General features: G+C 36.3%; 1 protein-coding gene across 1 annotated transcript; it reads left to right on the top strand.

Annotated features, from left to right (window-relative positions):
- The first annotated feature begins 509 nt into the window (after positions 1–509).
- Positions 510–8,468, top strand: LOC114541286. Its single transcript, XM_028561236.1, has 4 exons — positions 510–787; positions 5,292–5,728; positions 6,319–6,528; positions 7,782–8,468. Exons 1-4 carry the CDS (start codon positions 667–669, stop codon positions 8,112–8,114), a joined length of 1,101 nt encoding a protein of 366 aa, XP_028417037.1. The 5' UTR covers positions 510–666; the 3' UTR covers positions 8,115–8,468.
- The last annotated feature ends 4,148 nt before the right edge of the window (positions 8,469–12,616 follow it).

Here is a 12,616-nt window from a genome sequence, read left to right as displayed (position 1 = left end):
CAAATTATCAAATTCTACAAGGTAAACAACGCCAGACACTTGACAGTCGCTAGTGTCTTTGCCTGTGTTTCTCGACTAGCTATACCGTAAATCGCTTTAAATACACAGAATTTAAATTTTTCAGATTTTGATCTGTATTTTCCTATACGCAGTCTTTCTAGTGTTACCCGGTCCATTTTGCGTTGCGTGTTCAGATATACTCTCAATCATAAACCACACAAATTTAACGCGACACGCATGACCCTAAAAATATGTCATGCTGTCACGGATCCACGACTCAGTGGCACAATGCCATGTAACAAACAAGGATCGAAGTTCGTAATATCAGACGTTACGTTTTACGTCCAAGTAAAATCCCTTGTTTTACCTTTGCTGAAAAACATTTTTTCTTGATCTATATATAGGAAACAATGTGTTGACCTTTTCCTCTGGTTAAGCATTAATTACAATTACATGCAGTTCCGGCGCGGCGCGTATGTTGAATGAATTTGTATTCGCGCTGGGTTTTCCGTTTATATACATGCGTCATTGGTGGCTATACTGGCTATTTGATTGGGAACGTGTTTATTGGCCGCGGTAGAAGATAAGTTCGCGCTATAACATACACGCACGGAGCCTGTAGTCTAGGGTGGACATTAAAATAGCTTGTCAAACGGAAATCGGGAAATGCTTTGCAGAGCTAGATGTTTGTTAACTGTGTCCCTAGTATCATTGTTATTTGCGTTTATTTTGATATCGCTGTCGAGTAGAGATCCCGCCTATTCAACATCGTCCACACTTTTGTACGGTACGTAAATCTGACATTCACGTCATCTATATACCATAGAGTTTCGCTTTGTTTCTTCTTTATTTATTTCAAAAATGTGTTGTTATAAAACTATATATAATATATCATGTTTTATTGTTATAATATATCATGTTTATTTTTTTGAGGCTCTTTTTAGAGGCTATGTACTTACATGATATCGCTTAACCGAGATTAAATGAAGCGAAAAATGATTTCGTTTCTAAAAAACTTATTTCAATTCCTCAAAATCATCTCACGCTTCGTTAAATCACGGGTAACCGGGCTCATGTGAACAATCTTCATTCCTGTAATTGGAAGCTAGTTTGCTATATATGGTATCTTACTTTCAGCGTTACATATATGCTGTTGCGACTATTTTAAGGCCTAAAATTTTGAAATTTTTGCACGTATTGTGTGACGGTGACTCTGTGTCCAATCACATCTGATCATATCTTGTTCTCTGCAGTTGCGTAGGGTAAGTATATGAACGCTGTTAAGTATTGTAGCTATAATCTGGTTATACATTTATCTCCTTCGTCAACAAATAATAGAAACAAATATTTGACCTGACAGCATTAATGAGTATATCATTTGCAACTAATATACAGTATTATTGGCGTTGATAGGTCGATAGAGCTATAGTTTGGGTCAATCACACAAAATAATGAAAATATACTGCGTTCATATCGATCTCACTGCCAAAATCTCGTCATTTCTCGATTTTTGGATACGAAAAAGTTCGACTTTTGATAAGAGAGAAATATTTCAAAATACAGAAGTATAACTTGCCGGTTTTCAGTCACGAAAATATGGCCATGTTTATCAATATTTTATATCAGTTATTGTCCCAGTTTTACCAGTTTAATAGACAAAACACTCGTTCAGACTGAGTACCTGGTGGTCAGACTGAGTGTAGGTATGCGTGAATTCGATTAAAGCCTGATAATGATTTTACACTCGTGCCTTAAAACCATCTGCATGTAATCAGGGCAGACACTGGAAACCCCCGCAATGCAAGCAAGTCTCCTGATTAATCAGTCCACCACAGGGCATCACAAAATAAGTACAATATTTGTAAGTTTATTCATTGTGAAATGTTGCAAAATATATATCTATATAGGCATGCATGCGAGGTTTGCAAATTTTGTATATCTTTATATTATGCGACAAAAATAGACCGGTATTATTTTCTGAAACTGTATCAATGATCAAATTCGGTTATACAACTCCAATATCTACAAAATTTCCCTAATTTGCATGCTAAAATTTCCGGCATGTTACAAAAGTTCGTTGAATTTCTCTAATTTTGTGATGCTTCTTCTATAACTGAGGAAAAATTCTCCTAAGTCAAAATGTTACCGGTAAATAATGGTCTTATTGTTCATTACTGTCCTATAGTTGTATTTGTAGGTAGGCCGACTGAAATGTCGGCCGTCATGAAACATGGTCTGCATAGTCATCAACTGTGCATGGTCACCAACATGCATGCAGGCATTTTACATTATTACATACAATAGCTAAATTTATCTATACAAGTGCATGAGAATTTCAAATATATATATGATTGGATAAATTACGTACTATAATCTCGTTTTTCATGTTTCACGCGAAAACGATATATTTCGTTCTTCATGACCATTCTAGCGGTATATAATAAAAGCCAGGTGATTTTGAGAATTTCCGTTGAGTCGTGCACATTAATTCATACCAAAGCTACACATGCAGTGGTACAAAAACTTATGGGGAAAACTGCAACAAACTAATCTAGCTTAACTGTGCTCTTGTGCATAAAGATATAGATTAGGATTTTAGGTATGAAAGGATTCCTTTTCAGTTTCGTGTCTGTAGCAGAAAAGTGTGCAGTACTTCGTTGAAAAGCATGCAGTGGTTAATATTTTTACGTCGGCGGTTTGTAAATAAAAAATCAAATCCAGCGTGCACTTATAATACTATGACCTGTTTGTCGCCGCTGCACATACCTATAATTCCAAACTGCTGCATACTTAAGACAAAAAAAACTATTTATCACTCTAATCGACACTCTGACAAATCCGCGATAGTGCCGTTTCCGAGTTTCCGTGATTTAAGTTAGCCGGCATATCAGCGGAACTGAACTCAGTCAGATTGTACAATCTTTTTATAGAGATACCCCGGGCATGAGTTTCTTTGGTGTTTTATTTTAAGTTATTTAATTTCGATAAGAAAAAAACTAATTGCTTATAAGGTAATACATTCAAGTGCATTTCCCGCCCTTCAGTTCATGTGAGAAGCGGTTCAAGTGCAAATCAAGAAAATAGACGGTCATGGTGGTGTATTCTGAGTTCAGGCTGCTTGCCACTTATACGCCTTTTTTCTTGCGAACCTACACCCACGGAAAATTTTGAATGCTTTTAAATTTAACATCTTACTCTACATGCAAATGCATACTTAAAACTAAGTTCTTTGATTCGTACACTTATAGGTCTTCAAAGCTAAAGATAACATTTTTCAGACTTTAGCCTAAAGTGCCTATATCACTCGTGGGATCTTTATGCATTTGAAAAGAACGTCAAAAGTTAGTTAATATATTTAACAAACGTTTTTTTGATTTAGTGCAATAATTTCGAAGATACAAGCGTCTAAATTACCTGCGGTTCCTGAGTCCCAACCTCCTGGGTTTAAACACGGCTATTTAATTTGAAACTGCCCATGCATTGTTTGCAGGAGCCTTGGACTCAGGAACTGCAGGCAGTTTAAAGGCTAGTATCTTTAAAATCATTGCACAAAATCAAAAAACTTTTTTAACATATTAACTAACTTTTTACATTCTTTTCAAATCCATAAAGATTCCACGAGTGATATAGGCACTTTGAAGTTAAAAACGCGTATATATATATATATATATATATATATATATATATATATAATATAATATATACATATAATATATATATATAATATATATATATATATATATATATATATATATATATATATATATACTAAGGACTGCTTTCCACTGTCCCTCGTGTACACACGTAAAGATATAGATGCATAGGGTTGGATTCTGTTGGTGATTCAGTTTTTTTTTTCGTGCATGTAACTGATTAATCATACAAAAATTTGGAAAGTTTTAATCTCGTGCATGATGTGCGTGTCTGCAAAAAAACGCGACTGTGGTAAGCAGCCCTAAGTGGAATCAGCCCTTAAAGCGTTTTTCATGTACGCACGCACACGCACGTGCTAAGACTAAATCCTTATATATGTCATATTTGCGGCAGCTATAGGTGAATAAATCGAAATAACTTAGCTTTATGGATATTTTAGGGTTTCTTTAATTCCACTTACGCGTTTTTCATACCTACGTACGTAAAATATATATGGTAATACGCATTTGTTTAGCTAGACGTTAAACAATCAAACTGATTTTAAAGCTGATTTAAATCTTGATTTAAGATGGAAAGCAGCCCTTATATGTATGGTTTTTTTTACCTACGTGTTAAATAATAAAAATTTTAAATCTTCAGCGCGCAAAAAATGCGAAAGTGAAAAAAAGCCCTTAAGGTTGTTTTCCTCTGTTGCGTTTTTTTGCACCTAGCTACGTACACGCACGTGAAAGTTTATGAAAGATAGTCGCTGTTTGTTAGAACTTTCCGTTTACTTTGACATGATTTTTTATGTAGGGTACTATTTACCCCGGGGTAAAAGTGAATACAAAGAATTGCTTTCGTAAAAATATAGCGAAGTTGGCAAATTTTGTACAAATTAGTTTTTGCCAATTTTTTTCAATTTTAAATTCGAATTGAAATGTTTTTAACAGAAAAAGTAGCCATAATGGAATTACTTCCAAACCTATATTTTGAGACTTTCCGAATTCCGAGTCATACACAACGCCACGATATCATACAATCTTCTGATGAAGCTGCATGTAGCTATGCATCAAATGTGGTATAACAACTGCCTAAATAGACAAAACACTTCTCGACGTTTCGACCTGAGGGCCTTCGTCAGGAGTGTTAGTGAGATATTAACTCTCCTGGCGAAGGCCCTCAGGTCGAAACGTCGAGAAGTGTTTTATCTTTTTAGGGAGTTGTTATACCACATTTGATGCTAAGTTGTTTGAAGACGCTGCCACGCTGCTCCTTGGTTATATTGGAACTTATCTGCATGTAGCTATGTTAGCAAACATGTGGTGTACCTCAGGGGTCAGTAATTGCTCCAGCTTATAGCTACCTAACTGTGACTTAGTATCAGATGGGTGTTTTTCCGATAATGAAGTACTAATTTGTACTCTACCTTTATACTTCCCCATTACATGCACCTTGTGTAATCTTCAATCTAGCGGCACATCGATAATTTATTCTCGTGTGGGGAAATTGGAGCTTGTCCAATTTTGGCAAAGTTTTCGAATTCACGTCTCTGTTATACTATTAACTCGCCAAGTTCTACTCGCTATCACATGATAACTTATACGCTATTTTTTGTCCTTCGTGATAAATTACAGTTTTATTCTTTTCGATCTTAGATGACATTCCGATCAACCTTAATGTACAACGAAAAATATTGCAAAGACGTGAAGAAACCACCATAAAAAAGACTCCTTGTCGTTCGCTTCCTGATTATTTAAAACACAAAAAGATCGTACTTGATCCAAAGATCATCGATGGTGTTGATACCATGTTGATGTTTATTGGTTACCCGAGAAGTGGGCATACTCTGATTGGCTCATTGATAGACGCACATCCAAATATGGTCATAGCAAATGAATATAATATTTTAGGCAACTGGGAGAACTATACAACCGAACACCGTAACAGGCAGTATTTGTTTGAACAGCTTTATACCAACAGCTATAACGAGGCTCACGAAGGGGACAGGTCGTCTAAAGATTGCCTTCCTAAGACTAAATACAACTATTTGATCCCAAATCAATGGCAGGGAAAATTTAATGGAAAAATAAAGGTTAGTGACGCACTTCTGAAAGGGAAGAAAGTCAAAAATTAGCAACGCAATATAACTGAATGTAAATTAACACCACTGAATTGTCTGAAGTGCATTGTGAGATCCAGGTCATCATTAGACTATAACGGCATAGACGAGGCTTTTCAATTCAATCTTTTATTTTAAAATAGAAGTAGAAAATACTGCAAATCTACAGTTTTACTCACAGTATATACACAATATTGAAAATTTTCTTGTCTAAAATTGTTAAAGTGGAAGTCAAGTCTGTTGTGCGCATTGGTTCTGCACATAACAGTGTGAAGTCCTCTGAAGGAAAATTGCCTGAATTTCGTTTCTCCAAATGGAAGAAGTAAAGCCGATGTAATAAAATTAGTCAGGCACGTGGATTTAAAATTGGTCATTTTTCATTATTTGGTTGATATCACATGACACTCCCAATCTTAGCTCGTTCACCATGCCTTTCACACTAAACCTTTAATAGCCTATAGGGGATAATGATTGCATTAAAACCTGCATAGTTAAACATAATTATAGTTTAGTTCCGCTTACAATGCAAGAGGTTTTTCACTTGACGTTTTTCGCTCTTTCAGATTATTGGTGATAAAAAAGGCGGTAAGACGACAGTATTGTTGCAACGTTCTGAAAAATATTGGTCATTTTTGCAAGAAATACAGGAGACAGTACATATTCCAATAAAATTTATTCACACCATCCGCAATCCATTTGACAATATTGCGACAATGTTGTTACGTCGAGAATTTGGAAACAACTTAAACTGGACAGAGATGTATAAAAAGCCTGTAAGTGAAACTTACGAAACTTAATTTGCCTTCTTTTGTTCTGTGCGCATGCATAAGCCCAGCCCCGTAACCGGACGTTTGAGGTGATTTGGGACAAGAGATAATAGTTCAATCGAAAATTATTATTTTTGTACCGAATGATTGAAACATGTTATGAATAATATACTCCATACTAGAAATACATGCATGCAGCAACCCTCACTTTTTCAAACCAAGTACACAATTTCTGAATTTCCTGAGCTTACCTGACCTAAAATATATATTATGAAATTACACAAACCTCAGGCTATATTATATTCTATCAAATCAGGCTATATTATATTTTATCAAATCAGGATATATTATATTTTATCAAATCAGGCTATATTATATTTTATGGGGTATATCATAGGTAGCTATAATGTTTCTATCATTCGGTACAAAATAAAATGATTTTATTCATTAAGCTGGTATAAACTTTGGCCGTTCAATATTTGCAGTATAGACTATTTTTTAGAATGTAAGCTTGTGTTGGACGTAGGGGGCTTGTGAAGGACGTACAACTGTTCAATATAAATATGATGCCAATTTTTGAAACCTCCCACGCAGATATTCCAAACTCACTCCAAACTAAATGTTAAACCAGTATAAATGGCAACGCCAAAGCGCTGACGTGAACCACGCCTTTGCAGGCAGTTTATATAGTAAACGTCAAACTAAAATCACGATTCTTATTGTAAATTGACAACATTTTCTAATAGCAATTTCTTGATGAAATTTCACAACATTTATTAGGCTGTCGAAGCCATTACCTATGTTCTAATTTCCAGTGGTGTAGCCAACCTGACGATTTTGTCCCGCTATGTAAATTTCGAGTTAAAAATTTATGAGTTTGTTGATAATTCATGTCCTCAGAAACGCATTGTCTCACAGTGTATGAACCTGAATCGTCAGGCTGGCTACGCTACTGAATTTCTTTCATATGTTTCAGGCATCATTGTCATAATATTAGTTTTAATGCACTTTGTTCCCTCCACCCGTTCACTTTGATATCTTTGGAGGGCTTAAGAAGGCGGCCTCCATAAATGACTTAAAGTGCCTCTATCATGGTTGCTGATTTGGAATACATAAAAACTTTGCAATACAGTTTTTGAATACAACTTTTGATATAACTTTTGATATATTCAAAATCTGCAATTGCAACCATGATATAGGCACTTTAACCCAAAGATGACCACTTCTCCACAATGCATTCATTCTTTCATTTTCTGTAGTTAAAATTATCAAAAAATATGTTGATCCAGTACATTCGCTATCGCATGAATTTGGCGACGACAAACGCACGTTTTCTACAATCGTTTCCCGAGCGGGTATATACATTGAGATCAGAGGATGTCGTCACAAACCCGGAGCTTGAATTACTCAAGATATGCCATTTCCTGAACATCGAATGTTCGGAGAAATATATCAAGGATTGTACCAGCATTGTTCGCAGGAGTGTATCAAGATCAAGGAATGCTATTGTCTGGGATATGGAAATTAAGGATATTATGTTTGATTATATGAAAAAAATTCCTTTCTATAAGGATTATAAATTTCATGAATGACAGGCGATTTGCGTTCGAATTTCGAAAGTCACTTTTTCATTAGAAAAAAAATACATTACCATGCAAAAGTACTGACATAAGTAAAATTACAAAGTTTGGTTGCAAACTTTGAAGGGTTGAAAATCGTAACAGTTTTAATAAATAGGGAGCTTTAAGGACGTTTTCCACTTCAACTCTGTTGTAGCGAAACGTAGCATATTTCATTGTTTTAAAGTCATTAGTTCTGGTCGAATACTCTACTGGCGGATCTAGGGGTGTGCAGAATAAATTACTACAGCTATAACTCGAAATAGCATTGGTAGATTCTAATGAAAAATATTCCTTTCAAATCTTATAACCAATAGCGTTGTTATTAAGGTGTTTTGAATTTAAAATTAAGGTGTGTAATTTATTCTGCACACCCCTAGATCCGCCACTGGTCACGTTACGCTACGAATGAAGTGGAAAAAAGGTCTTAGAAGTGACTACGAGTACGAGATTCGTCTTACTGGCGCGTTGTTTGCTTACGCCATCAGCCAAAACTCATCAGTAGTCGCCGAGCTTTTGAGTAGTGGTACTCGTACTTGTGGTCGTACTCGTACTCGTTGCTAAAGCTCCCTATTATCGAACAGACAAAAGTATACAAAAATTTCAAAACTTCGCAATTAAAGTTGGATCTTCCGTATTTCATGACACGTCGCAAACGAACATCACCGTTTTACTAATCATGTGCTCATTCAAAATTTGGTAATTTGCTCAGTGATTTAACACATGCATCAAACGCTAGTCTATCATGCAAATGGTCCATCATCAATGTAATTTATAATTCGCTTTCAATTCATTCATTTTCATTTCATGTATTTACCATTCACTTCTGTACTTATTATACATGCATGTATTTAATTTAATAAATGTGACTGCGCATTTCACCCTTAGGGCCGCTAAGATGTTGTGTGTGTCGGGGGGGGGGCGTATGGGCTAAAACATTCATTGGATCCTTTCTCACCATGCACTTCCTCACCCCTTCTGTTCATTATTATTTAAAAATATTTCTTAAAGGTCCTTTATTTGTCCAACATAATTTTTTTGGCTGTTCTAAATTTGCGGTCTCTTTTTACTCATTTTGGCTTACACAAAAAAAATACACAAGTCGTTATACTAATATTAAGTCTGTTCACAAGTTGTCGCAAGTTTGGAGCAACCTGTGGAATAACAACTCGTGGCAGTCCGATGCATTGTGAGACTAGTTGCCAGATTGTTCTGAAAAGTTTGATATTGCCATGATATAATAAGGTTGCAAGAAACTTGGCAACACAAGATTTTAACCACATTGTTCAAAAGCCAACAAGACTATTGTTATATCACGTGTGTACAAGACAATATTTCTCTACAACTTGGAACATGAATTAAGAACAAAAATTGTTGAAATTTGTTCGCAAAATTTTTACCAAATGTGAGACACTGGACTTAAAACCAAGCAAGGACATTGCAATTTATGCTTTGTTTATGTTGCGTACAGTTGTTACATCCATATTACCAGGGGCCGGTTGTATTAAGCCCGTTTAGCTTAAACGGTGGTTAAGTTCAAAATAGAAAGCAAGTCTATCGTTTTATTGAAGAAGCAAACAAAATGTTTTTAACCTGAATACAACGATACTGTTTACAACTACGTGATATTCAAGTTGACTCATTCAAGAGAGACGTAAGAGTGCTATTTAAGTTTAACTTATCCACCGTTTAAGCTAAACGGGCTTGATACAACCGGCCCCAGGGGCTTTAGTAGCGACTAAGTACGACTACGTCGTTGTTAGCTTACGCCATCAGCCAAAACTCGTAGTCGCCAGCTTTTGAGTACGAGTTTGTTAGTAAATTTCGTACTCGAAAGTTTTGGCAATCTCGTATTCGTAGTCGCACTCGTAGTCACTGCTAAACATCGCTTATATACTATATAAGCGCCCTGCTGCTAAAGTTCCCTTCTATCCAGGCAGGGACGCCGGAACGTTGCAAGGGCAATGGGGGGGGGGGTCAGATTTTGGTGGATAGGCATTCCTGCAGCGGTGAATAATATAGAATGTTTGCAAAACATCCTCTGTTGAATTTCCTTTCTGCGTGTTTTCTCTTTTAAAGATAACATCGGTTTCTTGGAGATTTTCACCAGACGATTATGCAATTCCTGATGCTCGCTTGTGGAACTTCTGCTTTATGATTTAGTAATTTAAAATGAAAGGGCATCTTAGCCACCTTACCCCTGCTGGTAAAATGCAAGGGGGGCAACCGCCCCCTGTTTCGGCGTCGTTGTTACTATCAGATAAAGGGAATGAGAATGAAACAAGAAATAACCGTACATTAGTATAGCATCTCATATTTATTTATTGAAATATAATCATTATTAAGTACTTACAGTTGTATTTGTTCCCCCTTTTTACACTTCCAATGTTATTTAATATACACTGCGACTCGCGATGTTAGTTATAATGCTAGATTTGAAAAAATCTTTAATTTCGGCTGATTGTATAGCGGGAAACTATAGGGAATACACTACGTGTATTGACTGAATACAAAAAGTCCAACCAATATGTCACAGAAAATGAAAAGATTTGAAATATTAAATCTAACGCAACGATTTCTTTAATAACACTGTTCTTAACTTTTTCCTGAGCCAAGATAATAGTTTCTGTTAGGAAATAGCAATTTTGCTAACCTAATACGTTATTATCAATCATTATTTGGTACATGCTTTCAAATTAACATATTTCAAACACGGATATTTTCATGTAGTCAATCTGCAATTTACAGTAAAACGTCAGATCACGTTTCAGCAAATTAAAGTGAGTTATTTACCAACTTGGGACCCATTGAGACAAATAAGGTCAAAGAGTCTTTCATTCACGGAATCTGTCAGTTTTCCTTTTAGAGATCTTGGTATGGAAGCGCTATCTGATTCCTGTTGTATGACTTTCCACAAGGCGTCTTTGGAAGTATACTATTTTCCATCAGCATGCATAAACTCGTCGCCTAATGATAGACCACATATTCTCTATGGGGTTAAGATCGGGTGAATTTGGAGGCCAAATCATCAGTGTTCGATCCTTGAAACCCAAGGACTCTAAATATAGAGTTGTTGCTTTAGCTGAATAGGAAGGGGCGTTGTCATGCGTGTAAATTAACCTTCTCAACAGCGACAATGGGATCCCTTCCAGGCAAGGTTCAGGAACGCTTTTTAAAAACTGGCAATAAGTTTGAGATGTTAGTTTAACACTTTCTGGTACACGAATAGGACCAAACATTTCGTCCCTAATAATGCCAGCCCATATCATTACACCTCCGCCTGCTGGCGTCTCGTTCTTGTTGGACACTGTTCACCTGGATGACCCATCCTTTCGACCAACCATCAGGGCCATCCAGAGTTGCTCTGGCCTCGTCAGTGAACAATACACATTTCATGTCTGTCTTCATATAGTTTTTAGCCCAGTTCAACCGCAAATTTTTGTGTCTATTCGTTAGTGGAGGCCTTTTTAGTGAACATTTGTTCTCGGCTATCTTTATTCTATTACTCGTTGCTCCTGGTAGTTTTCGCAGTTTTCGCTTTAAACAACGTAAATCACGCTTTGAAACAGACTTTGTGGATCCGCGATCAGTTTTTCTTTTCCTCCTCCTCAAAAGATGTTTTAAAAATCTCTTTACTGTTACGGCGTGACGTTTGATAAGCTTTGCAATGTCTTCGATTGTGGTTGATTTTGCCAACTCTTTAATAATAATCTCTTTTTCTGGGTCAATAAGGTCTTTGCTTCGTCTCATCGTCACAACAGAATGATAAAACTAATAAAGTGGACCACCCTTTATATAAAAAACCTGCCTAATTTACGAATCACGTGATGTACGTGAATGTAAACATTGAGGCCGTGTTTCCACTGCGATAATCAATGTTCCCAACTCCGTGCAGAGGAAAGAGCTTACTCGAGTAAATTTGTGAACATATTTGCACGATAACTAATATCGTGAGTCGCAGTGTATTATGTTATGTGTCGAAATTCTAGTACTCCCAGGCTTTTCCGGCTTAGTTTTGTACGCTGGCGTAGGCAAAACATTATGCGACAATGGGTTCAAATAGTCATACCTGCAGTTGCCCCTGGGCCACTTTTCAACGCTTGCTTTTCGCTAATTCTGCCTGCATAGGTTCAGTGTGAACCACTGAACTCTAGAAAGACTGGACAATAATTGGGTTTTTGACAGCCATCCATACAACCTCGTATCCAGGGTTCTATTACCTACGCTCTACGGCCATAAAGATTATGCTTAAGCTAAAACTCTATTCCATTCTCTTATTTCTCTTACTCTTTGTCGGCACGATTGACAAATGTTAACAATAGAAATAGACTGAAACTGGGCTTTCAATTCGGTTTAAGGTGGTCCACTACACTAAAAATCACCATTTATCGTGATTTAAAAATTTCAAGGGATGCAATCTTAAATATCACCCTAATCGATCCTCAATATTTTTTTTCTAAGAAATATATTAAGAA

This window comes from Dendronephthya gigantea, unplaced genomic scaffold (genome assembly GCF_004324835.1).
Source record: "Dendronephthya gigantea isolate DGI-Jeju-01 unplaced genomic scaffold, DenGig_1.0 000003F, whole genome shotgun sequence".
Taxonomy (NCBI): domain Eukaryota; kingdom Metazoa; phylum Cnidaria; class Anthozoa; order Malacalcyonacea; family Nephtheidae; genus Dendronephthya; species Dendronephthya gigantea.
This window is presented reverse-complemented; position numbering and strand designations above follow the sequence as displayed.